The following is a 27,609-nucleotide window of genomic DNA, read 5'->3' as shown; positions in this document are numbered from 1 at the left end:
AAAGCAAACATTATCCGATAGTTTATAAGTCTAGGCTAGTTAAGTGTAAACCGTCTGGTTAGCAGTTAACCAATAAAAGGTAATCCGTTTGGTGCAACACCTTTACATATTTAATTTATTCAAAAATCAGTTCACCAATAAATATTTGATTTTAAATACATTAATGTGATTTGATTAGCATCCGGTCTATTTTGTATATTTGAAAAGTTCTTTTAGCGACAAAAGTAACATTGAAAAGACGTGTTAGCGTTTTGCATTCACTCAAATAAATCAATAAATTATTTGGCTCCATGTACCAGCTCCTAAAGATTTTGGTGTTTATCGGCTTGACCATAGTAAAAAGGAATACTTGATCGATCCAAAACAAAATTAGACCGTCTAGATACCAATTGCTAAAACATGTGGAAACAATAATATTATAATTATAATTTAGTTATGTAAGTAGCAAAGGGGTAGTAGTCCGTACTGGGCTCGTTAGTGCGTGTGAAATGCTAGAACCACGAAGGGAACACCACCCACTGCTCGTGGTTTGGCTCGTGGAGGCGGGCATGTGGTTTGAACCACGCGTTGACCGGTGTACATTTTGAGCAAGGGCGGACCCAAGCCCAGCCCCGGGAAAAAAAATTAGTGCTAAGTTCCGTCAAAAATACCGTCCGCACCCGTTGGAATTTTTCGTCCGCACCCAATGGAATTTTCTGTCCACACCCTTTAGGTAAAAAGTGTTATCAACTTATATTTTAAAAATATTCTTTAGTAAACTCTTATTTTATAAAAAATATTACCTAAATTATATAACTTTTAATACCTAAATAACTAAACCCAAATACTCAATACATTTAACTAGCTCACTACTAAGTATCAGCCCTATAAACAAACCCAACAAATCAACAATATTTCAAACTAAAATAAAATAAACAAGCCCAAAACCCTTACATATTCTATCCTGCTCTCTTTATCGTCCTTACACGCCAGCGATCAGAACATCAACAGCGACAACAGTGAACAGTCAGCAGCCACCATACCATCGCCGATCAAACACGAGTAAGTTTCTTTGTTATTTTTGATGATTTTTGGTTGATATTATCCACCCCCAGCAGCCTATTATAGCCGCATACTAACCATAGTAGACATGTGCTTCGTTTTGTTTTCATTATGTTATGGTGGGTTATATTTTGTTAGTGATGATATTTTGCCTTCTTTTTATAGCCGCATACCACAGTATGTTTGGCTTTTTCTTAGTGAAGAACGTTTGACTTTTTTTTATGGTGTATATGTTGTTTAGATGATTTTTAGGGTGATTTACATTATGATATTTAGGACTTGAATAGTTGATACATTATGTAATATGTTATGGAGCCATGAACTTATAGATCAATTTGTTTGTGATAGCCGATAGGAACAATCAGCAGCGACATTAGGGCGCGATTTCTCAAGAGGAAAGTTGATACGTCTCCCGGATTCGTTGATGTGGATACTTGCGTAATCGGATTGGCGATGAGAATTTAAGTGAAGGTTGTATATGTTATATAGAGAAAGAGTTGCTTAAGAAAGTAGGTTTAGATGATGTTTTGGATAGATTTCAAAAAATGAAAACCCGTAGGACGACGTTATAATTATGTTTGTAACAAGGTTTGACGTGTTTTTGATGATTATATAAATTTAGTTCTTTTGTTTTACATGACCCGACTCGACACGAACCGATTTCTTATTTATATACCTTGGGGCCTAAAACTTTTAAAAATGTTCCGCACCCCCATGAAAAAATTTCTAGGTTCGCCACTGATTTTGAGGCATATAGCCGTTGGCTACATTTTTTTCCTCCATTTTACACATTATAAATATCACTCCACTCTTCTCATTTTTACCAAACCATATCAAATCCGTACTATTTCTAAACAACCAACAAAAATGCATTACTTATCTTCTTCGTCTAGTAGCGATGATAGCATGTCTTCGGATTCTTACGAGATATCGAAGGCAATTACAAGTGCGGTTCAATTGGCGGTAGACTTCATGCAATATGTTAGTCAACCTCCACGTCCGATTATTAGAAGAAGACAAATTGAACGGAACCGTGAGGCAGCGAACGAGTTGTTGATGCGTGATTACTTTTGTGATAATCCCACATACGGTCCTCGCGACTTTAGGCGCCGTTTTAGAATGAGTAAAGATTTATTTTTACGTATTACAGATGATTTGGAAGCAACTATGATCACTTCAAGCAAAAACCCGACGCAAGAGGAAAGATGGGATTCACGACAATACAAAAGTGTACTTCTGCTTTACGAGTGTTAGCATACGGTACAACAACCGGCTTGTGGGACGAATATCTTAAGATGGCAGATAAAACCTCAAGAGACGCTTCAGCAAATTTTGCCGAAGGTAAGTTTTTCCTATTAAATATTACGTCTTTATAGCTTAAGTCATATATTATTTTTCTATTTACATGAAAATGCAACTTTTTTGTTACATTAAAGGTGTGATTGAACTATATGGTAAACGATGTATTCGAATGCTGATATGGAAAGATTTACAACGTATATATGACGTGCATGAGAATCAACACGGTTTACCCGGTATGATTGGTGCCATTGACTACATGCACTGGGGTTGGAAAAATTGTCCAACGGCTTAGAGAGGTGCACATACTCCTGGTGACCAGAAAGGACCAACACACATCTTACAATCTGTTTCGTTTTACGATCTATAGATATGTCATGCTTTTTTTGGTGTCCCTGGATCAAACAATGACATCAACGTATTTGAGCAATCGCCAATAGTTGAAGATCATATAACAGGCAAAGTAACTGTCTCATCTCTTTGGGCAAACGGAAATGAGTACCCATACGGGTATTTTCTGGCTGATGGTATATATCCAGAGTACACGCTTATTGTAAAGACCTTTTGAGACCCCATCGATGATAGAAGAGCTCATTTCAAAAAGGTTCAAGAATCGACGAGAAAAGATATAAAGGGTATTCGGCGTTTTTCAACAACGTTGGCATTTTGTGAGAAACCCTTGTCGACTATGGCACAAGGATAAGGTTAGAAATGCTATGTATTGTTGCCTAATTTTACACAATATGATTCTTGAGGACGAGGGAAAAGCGATTTTCCAAGATTATGACGGGGAATTGGTAGAAGCTAAACAAGCTGGAGTACCTATGGAACAAAGGTTGGTGAATTCCGCTTGGATGCGAAGCTCTCAAGCACACCAAGCTCTAATGGCGGATTTGGTACAACACGCTTGGATGACACGACCGGACGACAAGGACGTTGAAGACAATGAAGAAAACAAAGACGATTAGTTATATGTAATTTTTCTATGTTTTATGAATTGCTATTTTTTTGGTTTAATGTAAACTCGTTTTTAGGTTATGTATGTTTCATAGTATTGAATAATTATAAAGAAAATGAAAAACAAAAAAATAATCAATGATTAGGTAATTAATAAATAATCATTGAAGAGGTGGGTGAACCACTACACCTTTTTTGCATGTGGTTTGGCTAGGGTGATGTGGCAACCACATGGCAAAAAAGTGCATGTGGTTTACCCTTCCACTACACATGGGCTAAGCTTGATCTGCAACTTCTAGCCGAGTGGTGTGGTTCGGAGCCCCATGCCATGCCTTTAACCAACCAACCCTTTAACTAGCATGATATGATTTAAAGCTTTCTTCAATCATTAATCATTGCATGATCACTGTTTTTTATTTTGCAATTTAAAAAAAACAAAAAAAAAATCATATTATAATGGTATAGAGTATATTGAATCAAAAGGATTATGTTTTAGTATATCTACAAATGAATTACAGAGGAGGCTTTATAGCCAAGTACAATGGTATAGAGTATATTGATTCAAAAGGATTATGTTTTAGTATATTTACAAATGAATTACAGAGGAGACTTTATAGCCAAGTATAACACTGACTTTGCAGAAGTTTACGAAGTAAAACAGGTAACACACAATTTATGCCTTTTGACTAGCAATTACATTTAAAGGAAAAATCAAACTACTTTGACTCGAGTAATGGTGTTGACTACTGGTAACCTTAACACGCCGTAGCAAGATGGAGGATCTGTCGGATATTCCAATCTTGAAACTAAGGGGCCTCGTCCGAGTGGTTTGGTCAGAACATCAACTAGTTGATCGGCCGAGTGAATATGTAAAACTCGTAGAGAGCTATTAGCTACTTTCTCTCTAACAAAATGACAATCCAGAGCTATGTGTTTCATGAGAGAGTGATAGACTGGATTTGCACATAAGTATGTTGCACCAGCATTATCACAAAACAGTGTCGATGGTGACAAAGTGGGCAAACGAAGTTCACGTAGAAGATTTTGCACCCATGAAAGCTTAGCTGCACCATTTGCTAATGCTTTATATTTTGCTTCGGTGGAAGAGCGGAAAACGGATTTTTGACGAGAGGATCGCCATGAGAGAATGTTGGATCCTAGTTATGTGATATAAGCAATGGTTGACCTGCCCCCATCAGATGTGCCCCATCGAGTGGGAATGACCTCTATACCAAGAAAGCGCTACAACATTCCAAGAACCTTAATGGAGAACCTTGAAGATAAGGCATTAACAACTGTTTGTAGAAAGCTAGTGTTGTTTCCTATCAAGACAATGTCATCAACATATTCAAAGAAGATTAGTAAGGACCATTGTAACACTCTAGGCAAATCTCATATCGGTCATAACAAGGAGAGATTCTTGGTTCATAAGAAATACCTTATCTCTTAAATTACAAACGCGTTTTAGGCGTAATGGCTATGCAGCCTATGAACACTTCATAGTTATGTGTGCTTCTGTAAGAGTAATAGCAGGATGCGTTACCTCTTGGAAAGTCTTCACTAAGAGAGCCAAAAACAAATCTGTGAGTTCCTAGATAGGCAATCCATCATGGGCAAAGCAGAAAACATTGATGGTGCGAGAGTTGGATGTTACAAGTAGTATCGAGCCACTTCCGTTGTCACACCCCCAAAATCCAAATGCAGAGTATCACCGCTTGGAGACGTGACTGACCAGGATCCAGCCACCAATCATCTTGAACAATGTAATTAAGTAAATAAAACCAAACGTAATATAATTGGTGTTTCAAAATAAGCCAAACATGTTTAAGAAATCAGCGGAAGCATAGTAATGTTTAAATAACCAAAACATAGTTTAAAGTTCAATGTCAAGTAACGGGACATAACAGTCCAAAATCCCACAAGGACCGCTCCTCCCTGTGCAAGCTCCATGAGTACCTAACGACCTGCAAGGCATGTAACAACGAGTCAACAACAAAGTTGAGCGAGTTCACAGTTGGTTGATTAGGTATTGAGTTCGTTTCGATAATCGTAAGTTCGTTTTATAAACCACGTTTTAATCAGTACCCCTGTTTCCCAAACCTTCTCAATAATTAGTGGGGGCTTCCCATGTGAATTACCAGACCGTACCATATCGACTACTAACGAAAATAAGTTGTGCCCTAAGTCAATGTCTATCATCATTGACCCTTTGCCTTAGTCCATTAGTACACGCCCGTCCTACCGGCACGGTGTGAGGTTTGTTAAACCTAATAGCGCTATTTACTAATGACTCGCTCGCCATCGGCCTTGGCGATTAAGTCGATATAAAATGAGGGACTTATGATAGAGTGTTGGTCCAGTATGTTTAATCTTGTTGTCCTACCCAAGGAGGACGAACGTACGTATCCTACCCAAGGAGAATACGCGAGGTTTAATCTTGGCATCCTACCCATGGAGGATGGTCGTACATATCCTACCCAAGGAGAATATGTAGTTTTCGTTTTAGTTCATTAACCCATTCCCAACCCTTGGGAATCCCATGCCTTGTAGAAAGTGTGAACTCACCTCGGTTTGCTCGGTAAGATTATTAATCGCTCACAAATAGTTCAATCCAAGCCTATAGTATTTATACATGCGTAATCAGTTGATAATCACATTGTTAAAGTAACAGTCATAGTCATCACTTATATTCGAGCAATAACTAACACATAGCAATTAACAGTTAAACAGGCTCATGCAACTCATGCTTACCATTAACAACAACTAACTAACCCAGTTAACCCTTAACAGACCTAACCGAGTTACTGTACATGTTTAACCCTGGACGAAACCCCCTGTTCCATCATGACTCCCACTTAACGAAACCCTAGGGTTTGAGAATTGATAATTGATGCCTTTACGTAACCTATATCCTAATATACGTATGATATAACGTGTTGGGCCTTACTGGGTCGCGGAGAAACCTGGGCCGGCGAAACCCCCTAGGTTTCGTTGTGAGGGTTATGGCGAAACCTTCAGTTTCGTCGAAGTATATATATGGCGAAACCCCTGGGTTTCGTCGAGTTTATCCCCAGAGACATAATTTAAGGTTTTTCACTATTCAAACAGGTTAATGTTATATCACCAATCATATCAATACAATACTCACATAACGTTTCCACATATATCAAATATGTACAGTTACAAGGCAAACAAGTCATGTAAGCAAACAACTAAACAATTAACGTACAATTAGCGTGAAGACGGAATCTTGGAAACTCGAGTTGTCACATTATCCCCAACTTGAAAGAAATTCCGTCCCGAAATTTAGCATGCGGTTACTGAGGAAGCTAGTTAAGTTGCGTGGTTTACTGGTTTTCCTGGGGTGTCACATCATCCCCCCATTGATTTGGAATTTCGTCCCGAAATTCCGCAGTAGCTTCAGCCTCAGTAGTAGTTGCATTGTTCCTGAACAACTGGGGATACTTAAGTTTCATTTGGTCTTCTCGTTCCCAGGTGAACTCTGGGCCACGACGGGAGTTCCAACGAACTCGAACAAGAGGTATCCTGGTGTGCTTGAGGACCTTAACGTCTCGGTCTGTAATCTCTACGGGTTCTTCAACGAATCGCAGCTGATCATCGATAGTGAGCTCCTTCAAAGGAACTATGAGGGTCTCATCTGATAGACATTTCTTTAGATTTGACACGTGAAATACATTGTGAACTCCACTGAGTTCAGCGGGTAGATTCAACTTGTAAGCGACTTTACCAATTTTCTCAATGATTTCGAATGGTCCGATGTAACGCGGATTGAGTTTGCCTCGTTTACCAAAACGAACTACACCTTTCCAGGGTGAGACTTTGAGTAGCACTCGATCCCCAACCTACAACTCGAGTGGTTTCCTGCGCTTATCAGCGTAGCTTTTCTGACGGTCACGAGCCGCCGCCATACGTTGTCGTATCTGTGCAATCCTTTCCGTTGTGTCTACTACCAATTCTGGGCCCGTGATTTGGCTATCACCAACTTCTGCCCAGCAAAGAGGTGATCGGCATTTACGTCCGTACAATGCCTCAAACGGAGCGGCTTGAATGCTAGTGTGGTAGCTGTTGTTATACGAAAATTCCACTAACGATAGATGTTTTTCCCTTCCATTGCCAAAATCGATTACACATGCCCTAAGCATGTCTTCAAGGGTTTGGATGGTGCGCTCAGACTTCCCATCCGCTGGGGATGATAAGCGGTGCTCATGTCTACACGTGAGCCAAACGACTTGTGCATTGCTTGCCATAGTTCAGAAGTAAAACGCGCATCACGATCAGATTTAATGGAGGTTTGCACCCCATGCCTCGAAACCACTTCTTTTAAGTAAACGTCTGCTAGAGTTGAGAACTTATCCGTTTCTTTGATAGCCAAGAAGTGTGCGGACTTAGTCAATCGATCCACTATCACCCAAATAGTGCCATTTCCGCGTTGAGACCTAGGCAGGCCAGTAACGAAATCCATGGAAATTTGCTCCCATTTCCATTGTGGTATCTTTGGTTGTTGAAGTAGGCCCGATGGTTTCTGATATTCGGTCTTGACTCTTGCACAAGTCAAACATTTGCTGACGTAAGTTACTATGTGTGCTTTCATACTAGGCCACCAGTATGTAGTCTTTATGTCATGGTACATCTTATCCGAACCGGGATGTACTGAGTAACGAGACTTATGTGCTTCATCCATCACTAGCTCGCGTAAGTTTCCATAAAGTGGGACCCAAATACGCCCCGTTACATAGTAAGCGCCGTCTTCCTTTTGTTCTAACTGTTTCCTTGATCCACGTAGGGCCTCAGCCCTAACGTTTTCTGGTTTCAATGCTTCTACCTGAGCATCTCGTATCTGGGAAGGAAGACTAGATTGGATGGTAAGTTGTAATGCACGCACGCGTTTAGGTGTAGTATCTTTTCGACTGAGGGCGTCAGCCACAACGTTGGCTTTGCCAGGATGGTACTTGATCGCCCATTCGTAATCATTCAAGAGTTTGACCCATCGACGTTGTCGCATGTTTAATTCCTTCTGTTGGAAGATATGCTCGAGACTCCTGTGATCGGTGTAAAGGGTGCACTTGGTACCGTACAGGTAATGTCTCCATATCTTAAATGCGAAAACAACAGCTCCCAGCTCCAGATCGTGTGTAGTGTAATTCTTCTCGTGAACTTTAAGCTGGCGCGAGGCATAAGCAATGACTTTATCCCGTTGCATCAACACATAACCAAGACCCTGAATTGATGCATCAAAATAAACCACGAAATCGTCTGTGCCCTCTGGCAATGAGAGAATTGGTGCGCTACATAGTCTATCCTTTAGGTGCTGAAACGCGGACTCCTGTGCATCACCCCAATGGTAGGTGACACCTTTATGAGTTAGTGAGGTGAGAGGTTGAGCAATCTTGGAGAAATCCTTGACGAACCTTCTGTAATAGCCCGCCAAACCCAAGAATTGGCGGATTTCCATTGGTGTACGGGGTGCAGGCCAGTTCTTGATCGAGTCTACCTTGGATGGATCAACATGAATCCCATCCTTGTTTACCACGTGGCCTAGAAAGTGGACTTCACGAAGCCAAAAGTCGCATTTCGAAAACTTGGCATACAACTGTTCTATTCGAAGGAGTTCCAAAATAAGTCGTAGATGATGCTCGTGCTCCTCCTGACTCTTAGAGTAGATCAGGATGTCGTCGATGAATACAATAACGAACTTATCCAAGTAAGGCTTGCACACTCTGTTTATAAGATCTATGAAGACTGCAGGTGCGTTTGTCAATCCGAAAGGCATAACCAGGAACTCGTAATGCCCATAACGAGTTCTGAACGCTGTCTTAGAGATATCCTCGTCTCGGACTCTCAGTTGATGGTAGCCTGACCTTAGGTCAATCTTCGAGTAGTAGCTCGACCCTTGCAGCTGATCGAACAAGTCATCATTGCGTGGAAGTGGATAACGGTTCTTCACAGTCACCTTGTTGAGTTCGCGGTAGTCAATACACATTCTGAAGGTACCGTCCTTCTTCTTCACAAATAACACTAGAGCTCCCCAGGGCGAAGAGCTAGGACGAATAAAACCCTTATCCAAGAGCTCTTGTAGTTGAGTGGACAGTTCTTCAAGTTCTGATGGAGCTAACGATAAGGTGCACGAGCTATGGGCGCTGCCCTAGGAGCTAGCTCGATTTGAAACTCAACTTGCCGATGAGGCGGTAGACCAGGTAATTCCTCAGGGAATACCTCAGGATAGTCACAAACAATCGGGATATCTTCAATCTTCTTCTCTTTCTTCGAGGTGTCGGTAACGAGGGCTAGAATAGCAGTGTGGCCCTTTCGCAAGCACTTCTGGGCCTTAAGGAAAGAAATGATGCCCACCACAGCACCACTCTTGTCGCCATGAATCACTAGGGGTTCTCCATTTGAACAAGGAATACGGACGATCTTCTCCTTGCAAAGAATCTCTGCTCGATGTTGCGATAACCAATCCATACCAATAACAATGTCGAAACTAGCCAAAACAATAGGAATGAGGTCGATAGGGAAGGTCTGACCAACTAAGATGAGATTACAATCCTAACTACATGTGTGGCCTCTAAACTTTTACCGTTTGCTAACTCTACAACATGCTTGGTGTTCAAAAGTGTTGGGACACGCTTTAACATTTGACTAACTTTTAAGGACACATAGCTGGTATCAGCACCCGAATCAAATAAAGCATTAACATAAAAGTCATCCAGTAGAAACTTACCCATCACGACGTTGGGATCATTCCTTGCATCACCCTGACCAATCACAAACGCACGGCCCCGGGCGCCATTGTTTCCCCCGTTTTTACACCCATTGTTGTTTCCGTTCCCCTGATTGTTGTTGTTATTCTGATTCTGGTTCAACTGGGGGCAGTTTCTCTTGAAGTGACCTTCCGCACCACACTGAAAGCATCCCCTGTTACCCTGCTGTTGCTGCGGCTGATTCTGTGGAGCTTGCTGTTGCTGCTGATGATTCTGATTTGCAGGTCGTGTGCTCCTGCAATCCTTGGCTTCATGACCCATCTTGAGACACCTTTGATAATGACCCTTGTTGCACTGACCACTGTGGTGTTTGTTGCATCTATTGCACTTAGGGTGATTTCCCTTGTATCCACCCTGGCCCTGATCTTGACCCCCTGAAGATTGCTGACCGGGACTCTTGAATTCGTATGTCCTTCGTTGTTGAGCTTGTGACTGAACAGAGGTTGAACCCTTGCTTGAGACCCCGTCCCATTTGCGCTTGTTGTCGTTGGGGGCATCAGAAGTAGTAGTAGTACCAATACGCTTGGCAGCCTGTTCTGCTCGACTGTCTGATCAGTGAGACAATGAGCCAAACAAATAACTTGCTGGATAGTGGCAAGGTTTGCTGCTGTCACATGACTCTGGATCTGTGGCACTAAACCTTTGAGGTACAACTCGATACGCTTAATAAGAGGATCTACCATAGTAGGACACAGAATAGCCAGCTCATTCGACCTTTTCGTATACGCTTCGATTTCTGACCCCGTCATCTTTAAGTTGAAGAACTCGACTTCCAACTTGTGGATGTCATCACGATTGTAGTATTCTTCCTTGATCAGTTCCTTGAAATCATTCCATGGGGTGGCGTTAGCAGCTGCCAACCCTATCATTTGAACTTGCGTTTTCCACCAAGTTAACGCAATGCGTTCAAGTATTCCAGTAGCATACTTCACCCTACAAGCCTCAGGGCATTCACACATCTCGAAGACAGATTCGAGCTTCTCAAACCAGTGGAGGAGGCCTACAGCTCCTTCAGTGCCGTTGAAAGTAGTAGGTCGGCAGTCCATAAAAGTTTTGAAAGTGCACATAGGAGGTTGAGCAGGTTGACCTGTCGTGTGTGTAATAAGAGACAAAGTTAAGCACAAGTGTTGGTTTACGGGAGTAGGATCTAAGGATCCTAGAGTAAGTTACAATGGCAGGTTGTACCCCCTGTATGAGCGGTTGCGAGTGCTACTGTAACTTGTTCGTTAATTAGAGCCGTCAGCTGGGCTTGAGTTAGGTTAACACATCCACTCATGATCTTCATACCAAAGGAAACATGAGTGAGAGAGGTTCGCGAAAGTGCGATGACAGAAGAGAGTAAGCACACATGTGTTTCAAACAATAGTTGCTACGTTTATCAAAGCATACCATGAGCAATGCACTATGTAACTAGCAGGTAAGCAACATAAACATAAATCATATCACCTAGAATGTTGAGGCTTGCACGTGGAGCGAAGCGTCGTTGTGGATCGTTGAGCACTATACAGGTTATAGTCTGGTTTTTTCCAAAAAGCTTTTCCCCTTTTTAAAACCAAGTTCACTATAACCAATGGCTCTGATACCAATCTGTCACACCCCTAAAATCCACATGCGGAGTATCACCGCTTGGAGACGTGACTGACCAGGATCCAGCCACCAATCATCTTGAGCAATGTAATTAAGTAAATAAAACCAAACATAATATAATTGGTGTTTCAAAATAGCCAAACATGTTTAAGAAATTAGCGGAAGCATAGTAATGTTTAAATAACCAAAGCATAGTTTAAAGTTCAATGTCAAGTAACGGGACATAACAGTCCGAAATCCCACAACGACCGCTCCTCCCTATGCAAGCTCCATGAGTACCTAACGACCTGCAAGGCATGTAACAACGAGTCAACAACAAAGTTGAGCGAGTTCACAGTTGGTTGATTAGGTATTGAGTTCGTTTCGATAATCGTAAGTCCGTTTTGTAAACCACGTTTTAGTCAGTACCCCTGTTTCCCAAACCTTCTCAATAATTAGTGGGGGCTTCCCATGTGAATTACCAGACCGTACCATATCGACTACTAACGAAAATAAGTTGTGCCCTAAGTCAATGTCTATCATCATTGACCCTTTGCCTTAGTCCATTAGTACACGCCCGTCCTACCGGCACGGTGTGAGGTTTGTTAAACCTAATAGCGCTATTAACTAATGACTCGCTCGCCATCGGCCTCGGCGATTAAGTCGATATAAAATGAGGGACTTATGATGGAGTGTTGGTCCAGTATGTTTAATCTTGTTGTCCTACCCAAGGAGGACGAACGTACGTATCCTACCCAAGGAGAATACGCGAGGTTTAATCTTGGCATCCTACCCATGGAGGATGGCCGTACATATCCTACCCAAGGAGAATATGTAGTTTCCGTTTTAGTTCATTAACCCATTCCCAACCCTTGGGATTCCCATGCCTTGTAGAAAGTGTGAACTCACCTCGGTTTGCTCGGTAAGATTATTAATCGCTCACAAATAATTCAATCCAAGCCTATAGTATTTATACATGCGTAATCAGTTGATAATCACATTGTTAAAGTAACAGTCATAGTCATCACTTATATTCGAGCAATAACTAACACATAGCAATTAACAGTTAAACAGGCTCATGCAACTCATGCTTACCATTAACAACAACTAACTAACCCAGTTAACCCTTAACAGACCTAACCGAGTTACTGTACATGTTTAACCCTGGACGAAACCCCCTGTTCCGTCATGACTCCCACTTGACGAAACCCTAAGGTTTCGTCGTATACCCCTTGGCGAAAACCCCCAGGTTTTCGTCGTGATCTCTATCGATGAAACTCCCAAGTTTCGTCGCCCTGAGTTTCGTCGATGAACATGTTTCGTCACAGCATAACAGTTACGAAATCACAAGAACCTTAATCATCATTTTCAGCCGTTTCATACTATCATCGGTGATGTAGTCACCATACAACATAGAAATCATACAACACCGAGATCATTGAACATCATACACGTAGCCCGTGTCCTATACATAACAGTTTGCTAAACATTCCTTCAATCTACACAATCATTACATATAATCGATATTCACTTAGGTTTACTAGTTCTTTGTTATCAGGAATCATCATATGGTTGTGATCTAATTAGCATGGCCAGACGCTATCCTAGCATCCTTTAACCTAACTGTCAACGGTAACATGTAAGATTTACAAGGTTTTAATCTACGCAACATGATAATCATCATCAACAATCCAAATCATGAAACCCTATTCGAAACATACAAAGCAGTAACAATCTAAGCATTCAAATCAAGGCAAGTAATCCATCATAATAACGATTTGACCATATACTTACCGGTTATGTGGTGAAATTAGTGAGGGCTTCGAGAGAGACGGGGTTGTCGTCGGGTGCACAGAAAATAGGGAGGTAGGAGCTCTAGGGTTTGAGAATTGATAATTGATGCCTTTACGTAACCTATATCCTAATATACGTATGATATAACGTGTTGGGCCTTACTGGGCCGCGGAGAAACCTGGGCCGGCGAAACCCCCTAGGTTTCGTCGTAAGGGTTATGGCGAAACCTTCAGTTTTGTCGAAGTATATATATGGCGAAACCCCTGGGTTTCGTCGAGTTCATTCCCAGAGACATAATTTAAGGTTTTTCACTATTCAAACAGGTTAATGTTATATCACCAATCATATCAATACAATACTCACATAATGTTTCCACATATATCAAATATGTACAGTTACAAGGCAAACAAGTCGTGTAAGCAAACAACTAAACAATTAACGTACAATTAGCGTGAAGACGGAATCTTGGAAACTCGAGTTGTCACATCCATGTTGTTCGGGATGGTGGGGCAGACATCATCGAGGATGACGAGTCCCTATGGGGGGTGATTGTAACGATACATAGTAGATTAGCATGGGCCATTTCAACATCTTCGGCAAATTCAACATTTACCGTGAACAGGAAGATTTTTGGTTCAAAAGAAACTCTACAATGGTTGTGGAGCATGTGAACCTTCACATCTAAGCGTGCTCAAATAGGAGTAGTAGAAAGATTGTTGCCCTCCTAAAAAGTCTCAATAGAGCCAACAAAAAACAAATCCATAAATTCCTGGTAACCATGAGAGACAAAGCAAGCAATACTGGTGATATAAAAGGCCGGAGATTTAACAAGTTTATAAGTATTGGAAATATAAAATAAACTGTATTATAAATATGATAAGTGTTTTAATCATGCATTTCTTATTTTACATATTTGTTTTTTTTTTAACAAAGTGCATTCGAATTCAATACCTTTTCATATCAACTCACTTCAAACTGTTAGATGTATTGCTGGTGAGAAAAATTTTAATTTTTAAAAATCCTATAAACCACACGATTTTGAAAAAAAAAAAAAAAAAAAACAAAAAAAAAAAACAAAGAAAATAATAATAAAATAAAGAGAATGAAAGAAGGTGAGTTGGAAAAAAATATCTAGTGTGATGACCAGTTGAATTTGATTTCTACAATGTTGTCAACTCAGTCTCATTTGAACAACAAAAGTCAACCATATTCTTGTCATTTCCTTCCTTTGTTTACTCCCAGGCACCCCTACCCTTTACCTACACTCCAAATTTCATCTTCAAGCACATATAAATACCAACATCAATCAGACCCCTTTCATTTCATTTGGTAAAGGATCTAACCAGCGATAGCCATGGCCGATAATTGGTGGGATTCATCTTCAAGAACAAGACCTTGTTTGGACTCAGTTTCTGTCAGCAACTCCATCAATCTCTTCCAAGACACCCAAACCGCCACCACGGATGACACCACCACCACGACAGCGACTAACACCGGTGCTGCCACAGCCACCAACACCATGATGGGGTTGGGTCTTCCATCACAGTCACTTCCACAGTCGTTGGATTGGAATCAAGCTTTATTGTATGTCCACTAACATTTCTTGATAACTTTCTTTTTCTTTATTGCATATATTAATATTGAATTTACTTCATCCTCTTTCTCATTCATAAATGAAGGAATTCATTTGTATTTATTTTAAATATTTACTTGTTAAAATTTTTCCAAGACTCTATATATGAGTGAGATTTTACTGACTACGTTTGTGTGTTACTTTTTAAAATTTTTGCTTTAAACTTGTAGGCGTGGTGATCACAAAAGTGATAGTGGTTTTCGGAATCTACTTCAAGATCAAGATAGTTTGAGCTCGAACACGACCAATTTTCAGCTTGAAAATAACCTATGGAGACCACAAAAGATGTATCCAGCTAGTTCGCAAGATTCTTCATCCGATTTCAAGCAAATCAACGTCAGGGGTTTCCACTTGGATCAGCAGATGCCAGATAGCGATAGCGAAAGCATAATCACATGCCAAGGGTTGAATTCAAGCTTTCAAAATATGGATTTATATGGAGCCCCTTCTACCATAATGCAAAGTTTATTCGGTTCAGACCACAACCAACAACAAGATTCTAATTTTGATCAAAACCAAGGAATGAGTAATTATTCTTTGTATCAATCAAGCTATGGCGCTTTAAATGTGCCCGGTGGTGGTGGCGGCGGGGAGTTGTCAACATCTAATTGGTCTAAATACCCCCCTCAACCTCTAGAATTTGGAGTGAATTCACCTTCAAAAGTGCAGTTGGACATGGGTGGCAACCAACTGCACTTTGCTAACAACGCGCGATTTTGGAATGCATCGGCTGCGGGTGGTGTAAACGATATCCGTTCGAGCTTTTTTCCATCATTACAAATGCAACTACCTTTATCAAGCTTTGAGGATAAACCTAAGGTAACAAAAATAAAAATATATGACCAATATAGCTACAGTTTTACTCAAACCCTAATTCTTCTTACTCTTTTCATTAAGTTGATGAAAAATAAAACTGATATCTACATGTATTTATATACTTATCAGATTACACCCAAAGTAGTGAAAGAAAGCGCTAGCGAATCATCATCAAACAAAAGACCTCGAAACGAAAACCAATCAACTTTACAGGCTAATTTTAAGGTATTATCAATTAACTTATTTTAACATAATTTAGTTATTTTCCTAGTGAATTACTTGTTCAATATCTTAGCTTTAATTTGATTACAATTCAATGATGGGATTTTGTCAACCGACCATTTTTGATCATTTCCATTATGAACATATCTATATATTTTGTTTTTGTAAAACAAAACTAAATTGTTTATTCTGTTATTAATTTTTGAGCATTCACGTATTAATTATTTATTTATTTGATTTCTGATGTCCACAAAGATGAAAGAAATCTATGTTTGGATTTTTCAGGTGAAAAAAGAGAAGATGGGGGACAGAATCACTGCACTCCAACAATTAGTTTCACCTTTCGGAAAAGTATGATCAATTTTCTTTTTAATTGTTTTTTTCAAAATATATATCCTTAGCTCATTGCCTTTTATACACTATATATATGTATGTAGTATTAAGATAAAGGGTAAACTTTTTGAGTTGTGAAAACTTAGAGAACTTGGTCTTTCGTGCGAGTTTTGCCCCTATTTTTTTTCACACCCTATACTAAAATTTTACAAAAGACTAACGTAAAATCAATTTCGAAGTGTTGTTTTTCGGCTCCTTACAGCAGCTGTAAAAAAATGATGACAAAAGCATGACATCATTTTTTACAGCATTTATGGCTGCCGTAAATGAAAAAAAACTAGTTTTTTTTTTTGGAAAAGTTGATTTTTTTAGGATTGTCGGTAAAAAAAACTTTGAAAAAACCTTTCGTAAGGCCGAGTTCTCTAAGTTCTCACAACTCGTATAAGTTTTTATTTTACCATAACCCTATATATGTATATGTATATAGTTATTTGTTAATTAGTTTTATTAACTATGTTTTTTATCTGTTACAGACGGATACGGCATCTGTATTGTCTGAAGCTATTGATTATATCAAATTCTTACATGAACAAGTTGGTGTAAGTCTTATAGTTACATTACTATTAAAAGTTTATTATATGAAATGAATTATAAAGAAACCCTCATAATTCTACTAATTCAGGTTCTAAGTACTCCATATATGAAGAATGGAGCTCCCATCTTGCAACAACAACAGCAACAGGTAAGTTATAAATAATAACTTATAATTGGTTTATTCAGAAAGATGAGTCTTTTAATATGCATTTGTTGAACTTAATTAAATTCGGGTATTCATGTAGACACTGGATAAACCACCAGAAGGAGCAAGACAAGACCTAAGAAGTCGCGGGCTATGTTTGGTACCTGTTTCGAGCACATTTCCTGTAACACACGAAACAACGGTTGATTTCTGGACACCAACGTTTGGTGGGACTTTCAGATAAGACTAAATGATGATGATCATTGATGGCCAGAAGGATTAATGAATTTGAAAAATGGTATCAATAAATGAAAACAAGAAGAGCAAGTGGGAGATGATAAAGATAGAAAGGTAAAAAGAGAAAGAAAACAAATGGTGATAGAGAAAGAAAAGCAAAGAAAAGGGGATGAATCTTTGATGTTGGGGCAGCTACAGGCAAAATGATGCAGCTTTGGCCAATATCTTTGTACAAGAATATGAGTCTTGTTGTAATAATTGTAGCTTTCTTAATCATTAATTAATTAACTAAAGTGTGGTCTAGGAATATATATGATCACAGTTCCTAATCAAGCCCTAGCTTGCTTGCTAGCTAACAACATACCTTACTTAAATCTTAATTCAAATATTCTATTCTAGCTAATAACATTTTGAAACAAGTGTGCTGTGTGCTATGTAACAATCTAATTTTATGTATATAATTAAGTCTTTTAGTATAAGGAAGAGTGTAAAATATGTTGTTTAACTAAAAATTTTACTCATGATCAAAATTCATTTAATTAGGTTTGAGTTGATTAATTGGAAAAGGAAAACTACACAACTATAAATCATATATGGATATGACACTTCAATTCAATTATAATCGGTTTTATTATTAATTTTTACCTATTACATTTAAAAGTATTTTTATTTTTATGTAATATCCATATCGTCAAAGCTTATGATTACCGAACTTTAAGTTTACTTCAACTCTAATATTCTGACGTGGTTTTTATACTTTTCAATGAAAGGAGGTGCGTCTTTTCTTACGTTTTATATACAAACATGATGTTATTCCTAATACTCAGACCATGTGTATTCGTTAGCCTAATAATACCCCCATCCTGCGGCGTTTTCTATCATGTGATAGTCCAGTCAACATAGGGGCATTATTAGGTGTTATTGCAAAAGTGCCGTATTGGGAATAATGCCCAATAACGCTCATCCAATCATTACACAATTATTTATTTTTTTAAATTTAAAATTTAAAATTTAAAATACTTTATTAATTTAAAAAAAATTACACTACTAGAAATTAAAAAAAAAACATAATTAAAAAAACTGAAAATAAAAAAAATAAAGTTAAAAAAAAAAAGATGATGATCTAGAGTCCGTATTTTTCCCGAATTTTTCGGTGATGCATTTGTGCAAGGATCAACACGTCGCCTTGGAGGTGGTCGATCGGTTTGGACAAAAACCTAATGTCCTTTTTCCATTTGCCTCGCCGCTTGCATCTCGTTAAACTTTTTGTTTTCGGCGACACGTTCTTTCATAGTCTCCAAACGTTGGTGGCCGAGGTCTCGAATGTCTTGGAGACGATGGTTCATCTACTCGAAATCTTCCTTCAACTCGAGATCGGAAGACGACTCCACCATTTTTTCCCGGTTCGCTTATCTTTTCTTCTACCGGGCGGTCGGGCCAACTCTTCTTCAACTTGCTCGTCAACGTCCACAACAACATTTAGATCGACATTGCGGGCATCGGAAGTTGGTGTGTCAGGGTCAACGGAGGATGACGTTTTTGACCGTTTAGCTCGACGTCTACTACTCGACGTCATGGTCACTACGCCCGCCCACTTTGGTCCCAACACTTATAGTACAGGAAATCGCCTTTCGTTTTCTCGTACTCTTCCATAGTCCTCGTTAAAACCCCGACGTCACTTTCTCCGCTCGACCGATTATCGTAGTTACATTGATAAACTTCTTGGAAGAAGTGACACTTGTTGTTGATGTCGGTCCATTTGCTAGAAGTGGAATCCTTGTCACGATGTTCACCCTTACCCCACGTGCTATAAAAGAGTGCACGAATCCTATTCCAAAATTCGGGACCCGCTTGAAAGTTTGCTACAAATAGAGAAAAAAAGTTGTACGTTAAAAATAAAATAAAATCGACGTGTAGGAAAAAAAGTTAAAAAAATTAAAACTTACCAATATCGGAGTCCACCGAAACATCCACCCACGACCAAACCAACGTGAATTCCTCGTCCTTCGTCCAAATAGCGTAACGATGCTTACGACGAGGTTCGTTCAGTTCCTTCTTTTTATGCGACCTTTTGTCGCGTTTCGATGTCTCTCGCGGTTCGGGTTGCGTCTCCGACACGATATCCACATCGGGTTCGGGTTGTTGTTGTGATGGTTGAGAGCCGTCGGCTTGGCCAAATCCGAAAGTGGGTGGCATGAAAGGATTAGAGCCACTCAAGAAAGCCGCGTACAATAACATGTTCGGGTCCATGTCTTGAAGGTTAAAGGGTTGTTGCGGTTGGGTTGTGTTCGGGTTCCCGGGTCTTGAGGGGACACCAAATGGGGGTCGGAATGGGTTCATATTTTTATAAATTGTAGAAGTAGTAGAGAGAAAGTTTGATGGAGTGTGAATTTTTTTATAAAAAAGTGGAAGACAAGTGGGGATTTTATAGTCTTAAATGGCATTTAAAAAAAATTAAAAAATAATTAAACCTAGTTACCGTTGCAACGGTCAACTCATTCCCCAAGGTACCAATTCGGCGTGTTTCAAAAAACGCCAAACACCATTTTTTTCTCTAATCACGCCTCAAAACGCCGAGGGGGGCGGCACCCAGGCCTTTTCCGGCGTTTTTGAGCAATTTTTTTGATGGATCACGCCCGAGTACGGGTGGTCTTATATACCATCATTTTGCTAATATTGTATTCTTTTTTATATCGACTGATATGTTTTTTATAAGATTACTAGCTTAGAATCTTGTGTATTACACGGTTTAAATAATAAAAATTGGTTTTATTTTTGTTAATCTAAGTATGTGGGATCATAAAATACAAAAGAAGAAAATAAGAATCACAACTTTTAAATACATAATTTAGAAAAGTAGAAACAAAATAACAATGAATTCGAATTTTATTATAAAAATGATAAGTTCAAATAATGAAAACATGCGAGCTTGATGAAAATGAAATAAGAAATGTATTACATTGAAAATGAAATTGGGTATATTTGAACCAGGTAAGGATCCGTGTGTAAATTAAATAGGTATACAATTGAGGAGGAATCTTTTTTTGAGGATGCTTTAGATTCGTACCATGTGTCCTCTAAGATATTTATTCATCGAGTATGGAGATAGAGATTATATAACTCAAATAAAGTTGAATGTATCTATAATAAACTTGATAATATTAATGATGATTTGAGATTTGAATCAAATTTGTCAATAATAATAATAATAATAATAATAATAATAATAATAATAATAATAATAATAATAATAATAATAATAATAATAATAATAATAATAATAAAAAAACCTTCATTTTTGTTGGCATAGAAAATCACAAGCATCAGTTGATATCTTCTGTTGCATTATGTTATCTATCAATAAATTCACCTTTAACACTCTTTCATATAAAAAAATTACGCATCCCCACAAATAAACATTCAAATTACTTTGTGATCTCTTCTCATTTCTCTCCAAAAAAAGGTCAATTATTACATATATTTTTAGCTTAAAATATAGATTAAAGTAGTTTTTTTCGAAAATTTGAGGGCCTAGACCTTTGGTGGCCAAAAAGCCTGCTTTAATTGCTTGTACTGTAGAGTTGCCCCTGATCACGGCTAATAATTTTAAAACTGCATTTCTTTGAGCAAGCCTCAATAAATAATTTGTATGTAATAGAGGTAACAAACATTGTATACTTTGATGGTTCTTTAAACCAAATTAAAGTTCGCCGAAACAAATAAATAGTGGTTTCACATTCTATCCTTCTTTGATAAAAGAACAATAAGAGGTACACAACGTCAATATTATTTTTGAAGGCCTAATGGCCTATATAATCAAGTGTTGGTTCAGTTCTGTTTGTTCATGAAGGAAAACATATAAATCATACCTGTCACCGCAGACAGTGCAGAGGAGAATCCAGTGAGAGAAGACGACATGGAGTTCGACATCTTTGTCAAGGTGATCTGGTTCCTCCTTAGGATGCTAACTGATGATGGGCTAAGAAAACCGAAAAGGGATATCGGTTTTGGAGAGGAGGCCGAACTTGATGATGTTATGGCTAATGGGGTGTGCGTAATTGTGTAACTGAGTAACCCTTAAACCTCCACATAATTCTCCTTATATAAGCACCCAGGAGGAAACCTAATTAGTTACTAAGGGTAATATGGTTCATCAACAATTACCAACTAATTAAATAATAGGTTCTAATATATTTTGATCTCTATAATTCAAATGATTATGATGGCTATAGATTAAATATTAATACATAATATATTTAATCTTACATTCTCCCACTTAGCCGAGTAATCATTTACTATGAGTATTAGATAAGCCTGATCAGGAGTTAACACTCATTTTAGCCTTAAACAAGTACTATAGCAGAAAAATACAGCCGTTGAATCATTATGCGACTCAGGACCCCATTAATCATACTATAGCCTTAATTTAAAACCTAATCATCATGATCAAAATACGCGTAAGCCCTTTGTTTGATTTGTAACTTTTATTTGTCTATATGCCATTATACCGGTTGAACATATTCTAACAGACATACAAAATCAAACTTGAGGAAATTTCATTAATCATAAAACATAAGCTAGTACAATATGCTCAAATAAGGTCTTTACATAATCCCATATTCCGAACATGTTCTTCGTAAACCTTAGGAGGGAGACCTTTAGTCATCGGATCCGCAAGCATATCCTTAGTACTAATATACTCGATACAAAGATTATTTTCCTCAACTCGTTCACGTACAAATAGATATTTCGTATCGAGATATAAACCAGCTCCAGTCGAACTGTTACTGTTCGAGAAACTAACGGCAGCTGAATTATCACAGTAAAGCTTCAATGGTCTAGAAATGGAATTAACGATTTTGAGTCCAGTGACCAGGTTTCTAAGCAACATTCCATGACAGGTTGCGTTATAAACCGCAATGTACTCTGCCATCATTGTGGAAGTCGTGGTCAACTGTTGTTTATGACTCTTCCAAGAGATAGGGCCGCCTGCTAACATAAAGATATAGCCCGAAGTGGATTTCTTGTCATCTTTGCATTTGGCAAAGTCAGAATCAGAATAGCCCACCACTTCTAAATGATCACTTCTTCTATAAGTCAGCTTATAGTCTTTCGTCCCTTGCAGATATCGAAGTACCTTCTTAGCTGCTTTCCAGTGATCTAAGCCAGGATTAGTCTGATAACGGCCTAGCATTCCAGCAATATAAGCGATATCTGGATGAGTACAGACTTGAGCATACATCAAGCTCCCGACTACTGACGCGTAAGGTATCTGGCTCATTTGCTCATTCTCAACCTCTGTTGTCGGACACTGGAATGAACCGAAAACATCTCCTTTAACTACTGGAGCGACGGAGGGTTTGCACTGTTGCATGTTGTAACGTGTAAGGACACGATCTATGTAAGCCTTCTGGGACAATCCTAAGATCCCCTTGTGTCTATCTCGGTGAATTTCGATGCCAATGACGTAAGAAGCATCTCCGCGATCCTTCATGTCGAAGTTATGCGAGAGTAACCGCTTCGACTCATGCAACATGTCTAAACTATTACTTGCCAATAGAATATCATCTACGTAAAGGACAAGTATAGTAAAATCGCTCCCACTCATCTTGAGGTAGGTGCATTGACCCACTTGATTCTTCATAAAACCTTGCTTCTTCATGACTTCATCAAACTTGAGGTACCACTGACGTGATGCTTGTTTTAACCCATAAATGGATTTCTTCAACTTACAGACTAGATGCTCCTGACCCTCAGGTTTAAAGCCTTCAGGTTGCTTCATGTAAACATCTTCGTCCAAATCTCCGTTAAGAAAAGCAGTTTTAACATCCATCTGATGCAGCTCTAAATCGAAATGAGCTACTAGGGCCATGACGATCCTTAATGAATCTTTACGAGAGACAGGTGAAAACGTCTCTTGATAATCAATTCCCTCTTTCTGAGTGTAGCCCTTTGCAACCAATCTCGCTTTGTAGCGTTCAACGTTCCCATTCGGATCCAGTTTTGTTTTGAACACCCATTTGCATCCTACGGTTTTGACTCCGTTGGGTAATTCTACCAAATCCCAAACGTCAGTTTTCTTCATGGATTCAAGCTCATCAATCATTGCTTTATTCCATTCAGAAGACTGATCACTGCTAATGGCTTCATTGTAAGAGATAGGATCATTGAGCTTTCCGGGATCCATTTCAGTCAGGTAGGTAACATAATCATCCCAATTAGGAGGCCTTCTTTGCCTGGATGACCTCCTGAGTGGATTATCGGGTTCAGCGTTGTCTTGGTTTTGAGTGTTTGATGTGCCTTCGTCATGAGGTATAATGGGTTCTGATTGTAGAGGTGAATTTGGAGTTGGTGCAGTAGCTTCAGGAACAATAGTTGCATTGGGTACAAGAGGAGTAATCAGAGTAATGGTAAGCGACGAGTCTCTCCCCCCGCGTCTTGTACTTCTTGCAATTCTTCGTAAGGGTTGGTACTGCTCCCACTGACCTTGAAATCCTCCAGGAACGCAGCACGCTTGGTTTCAACAATACGGGTGACATGGGAAGGACAATAGAAACGATAACCCTTAGAGTTCTCAGGATACCCGATAAAGAAACAGGTAACTGTTTTAGGGTCAAGTTTCCTTAGGAAAGGATTGTAAAGTTTTGCTTCAGCAATGCAGCCCCATACTTTCATATATTTAAGACTCGGTTTCCTTCCTGTCCAAAGTTCATAAGGAGTTTTAGGGACAGACTTAGAAGGAACTCTATTGAGTATATGAACAGCTGCTTTTAACGCTTCAGTCCAGAGGAATAATGGTAAGTTAGTGTTGGCTAACATACTGCGCACCATGTTCATAAGGGTACGGTTTCTTCTTTCAGCGACACCGTTCTGCTGAGGTGTACCAGGCATGGTGTATTGGTTCACAATCCCCTGGCCCTTACAAAACTCATAAAATGGACCAGGAGCTTGACCCACATCAGTATGTCTTCCATAATACTCACCGCCTCTATCTGATCTCACAACTTTAATCTGATGATCTAATTGCTTTTCAACTTCAGCCTTATAATCTTTAAAAGTTGTTAGAGATTCAGATTTCTCCTTAATAAGATACAAGTACATGTAACGAGAATAATCATCAATAAAAGTAATAAATGAAGTATGTCCTGTTATGCCAGCGATTTGGTAGGGACCACTAATGTCAGTGTGAACGAGTTCTAATAAATTAGAGCTCCTAGTGGCACCTTTCTTATTCGCTAATGTCATTTTACCTTTAAGACATTTGACACATGTTCCAAAATCAGAGAAATCGAGAGGAGGTAAGACTTCATCCTTGACGAGACGATTTAATCGTTCTTTTGAAATGTGGCCTAAACGCTGATGCCACAACATGGATGAAGTCTCTAAGTCTCGTTTCTCTTCCATCTTTGTGAGTGATTCATTAATGTTATATGACAACAAAGATTTGGAAAAGCCATCATCTAGTTCTAATCTATAGAGACCTCCATCCAGAACACCAGTACCATAAAGAACAGAATCATAATGGATAGAGAGTTTGCGATGACCATGGGAAACAATAAAACCGTCCATGTCTAACTTTGGTCCTGATACAAGGTTCCGAGTTACCTCAGGAACATATAAGGTATCATAAAGTTTAATACATAAACCAGTTTTCATAACTAATTGTAATGTTCCAATGGCCTTCACTTCTAATTCTCGATCATCCCCAACCTTAAGCGTTCTTTGGTTTCTTTCCAGCTTCCGGATTGAAAGGAATCCCTGAGTAGAATTGGTAACATGAACCATAGAACCAGAATCAAACCACCAAGAATTAGCAGGAACACTTAAATTATAGGACTCAAGTATCATAAAATAATCGTTACCTTTCTTAGCCAGCCACTCCTTAAAGTCAGGGCATTCCTTCTGCATGTGTCATGTCTTTTTACAGAACTTGCAGCGGATACTGCCTAAGGAGTTCTTAGAGCTGGAAGGTGCACTTGTATTAGAATTAGGATTAGGCCTTTGGACTTTTGAAGCATCCTTCCTCTGATAATTGTTCTTCCTTTTCTTAGAGTTGGAGGTGGTGAAGTTGGCAACATCAGTAGTGCGATCCATCCTCATGCGCTCTTCCTCCTGTACGCACATGGCGACCAGCTCACTCATCGTCCATTTTTCCTTCTGAGTGTTGTAGTTGATCTTAAATGCTTCAAAGGACGAAGGAAGCGAAGTGATGATAAAATGAACAAGGAAACCATCACTGATTTCCATTTCCAGCCCCTTCAGCTTATTGGCCATGTCATTCATCATCATGATGTGTTCGCGAATGCCGCTCCTCCCATCATACTTAGTTGTCACCAGCTTGAGAATAAGAGTACTAGCGTGCGCCTTAGACGTCCCTTTGAACTGAGCCTCCACATGTTCCAAGTAGGTTTTAGCATCTTCAGAATCAGGAATAGCTCCCCTGATTGCATTGCTTATGGATTGCTTCATAAACATGAGAGACATGCGGTTACACCTAGTCCACTTTTCATGAGTTAACTGCTCAGCAGCAGTACTTTGAGTGGTAAGGTCCGCTGGCTTTTTCTCTCTTAGAGCATAATCAAAATCAAGCAATCCGAGAGTAAGCATGAGAGCATCCTTCCATGCAGCAAAGTTATCACCAGTCAAAGGTGGAATCCCGCAGTTGGGTGCTGATAGTGGAAATAAGATGAGCAAGTTATGATACTAAGGAAGAAATCCTAATGTGATCTAAGGGCACGTTAAACTAAGGCAGGCAAGATAATGACCATTTTACATAATGAAGCTGTGATATTTTCTATTACTAACATCAAAATAATAGACTTAACTAAAAAATTCTACTTAAACGAAAACAAAACAGCTTTGGCCAGAAGTGTAATCATTTAAGCATATGTGCAAAGTGGTTGTGACAAATCAGCTTTGGCCAGAAATTGAAACAATCACTTTAGTTATGCACTTGCTAAGTATGCCATCTATGAAAGAATTAAATCAGCTTTGGCCAGATATTAAAACATTCATGCTTATGATGCACACTTAGCATAGCTTTCGTAATACTTGAATGATAAGTAGATGTATCAAGTCAGCTTTGGGCAGAAATGATATATCAAAAGCTCATTCAAGTTAAGTTATTCTGGTTTTGCAAAACATTATCTGATTCTGATTAATTAACTAAGTAAATTACAAAACCATTTATTTAATAGCAAACTACCCGTTAGCGCGGATCGAACTCCGCGGTGAGTTCGCTGGGGGGTGCGGGGAACAGCGTGCCCCCGCCCGGGGTTCGGGGCGGAGCCCCGAAAAAAAATTTTCTTTAGTTCACATTTAAACAGCCTAAAATAATGAGGTTTCGAGTCGCAACCACGGTCTCGAGTTATGACGTTATGGTCTCGAGTCGCAACCACGGTCTCGAGTTATGACGTTATGGTCTCGAGTCGAGACCTTTGTCTCGAGTCATCACGTTACGGTCTCGAGTCGAGACCTTTGTCTCGAGTCATCACTTTATGGTCTCGAGTCGAGACCTTTGTCTCGAGTCAGCACGTTATGGTCTCGAGTTGTAGACCTTTTGCTCCCTTATGATTTCGAGTCGAGACCTTATGGTCTCGAGTCGAGACCTTATGGTCTCGAGTCGAGACCTTATGGTCTCGAGTCGAGACTGATGGTCTCTAGTCGCAATCTGATGATCTCGAAACTTCCTGTCACAGCTGTTTATTGTGATAACATAACTGATAATTCGAAATCTAAGGGATTATGAGATATTATTTCCTGTTTTAAAATGATCTGATTTTATCAACATGTTTTGAAAAATATGGTAACTGTTTATCTAATAACAGTTTCGTATAAGATTAAAAGATAAATTTAGATCAAACATGGAAAAAACACCCATTAATCCTAAATCATTCCAAAACATAATAGAATTTTCGAATTTTCTCATGAACATGATGAACCCTAATCATAAAAAATACTTAAACATTCATCCGAAATCTGGAATTTATTTACACATTTAAACATGTTTCTTAAACTGATGATTTCGGAACACTTATAACGAATCAATATATGATCCGTGATTTGTTTAACAGATCCGAGATGAACGTCTCGAATGATAAAACCGAAATTTTATTATGGTTTTTCAAATCCTGTTTTCCAGTTTTATTCCAGATTTATGGATACAAAACAGAACTGACTAATCAACATAT

At 39.0% G+C, this 27,609-nt stretch overlaps 1 protein-coding gene across 2 annotated transcripts; it reads left to right on the top strand.

The window, feature by feature from the left end:
* Nucleotides 1-14,632: 14,632 nt before the first annotated feature.
* Nucleotides 14,633-17,752, top strand: LOC110929661 (transcription factor bHLH123). 2 transcript variants are annotated; one of them, XM_022172831.2, is made up of 7 exons: nucleotides 14,633-15,023; nucleotides 15,243-15,891; nucleotides 16,018-16,113; nucleotides 16,396-16,461; nucleotides 16,977-17,042; nucleotides 17,126-17,185; nucleotides 17,283-17,752. In XM_022172831.2, the coding sequence occupies exons 1-7, from the start codon at nucleotides 14,794-14,796 to the stop codon at nucleotides 17,424-17,426; spliced, it is 1,311 nt and encodes a 436-aa protein (XP_022028523.1). In that variant the 5' UTR covers nucleotides 14,633-14,793; the 3' UTR covers nucleotides 17,427-17,752. The 2 variants fall into 2 exon arrangements, with proteins under 2 accessions (XP_022028523.1, XP_022028524.1); XM_022172832.2 differs by lacking the exon at nucleotides 16,018-16,113.
* Nucleotides 17,753-27,609: the final 9,857 nt, after the last annotated feature.

The sequence above is a fragment of the Helianthus annuus genome, chromosome 3 (assembly GCF_002127325.2).
Source record: "Helianthus annuus cultivar XRQ/B chromosome 3, HanXRQr2.0-SUNRISE, whole genome shotgun sequence".
NCBI classification, from domain to species: Eukaryota; Viridiplantae; Streptophyta; class Magnoliopsida; order Asterales; family Asteraceae; genus Helianthus; species Helianthus annuus.
Note: the sequence above shows the minus strand (reverse complement) of the source record. Positions and strands in the feature narration are given on the sequence as shown.

What these genes read in the sequence shown, in the direction of transcription:
- LOC110929661 (XM_022172831.2), top strand. Translation starts at nt 14,794, where the DNA reads ATGGCCGATAATTGGTGGGATTCATCTTCAAGAACAAGACCTTGTTTG. An exon ending in GATTGGAATCAAGCTTTATT is followed by an intron (nt 15,024 to 15,242) that starts GTATGTCCACTA and finishes TTAAACTTGTAG; the next exon opens with GCGTGGTGATCACAAAAGTG. An exon ending in CTTTACAGGCTAATTTTAAG is followed by an intron (nt 16,114 to 16,395) that starts GTATTATCAATT and finishes TGGATTTTTCAG; the next exon opens with GTGAAAAAAGAGAAGATGGG.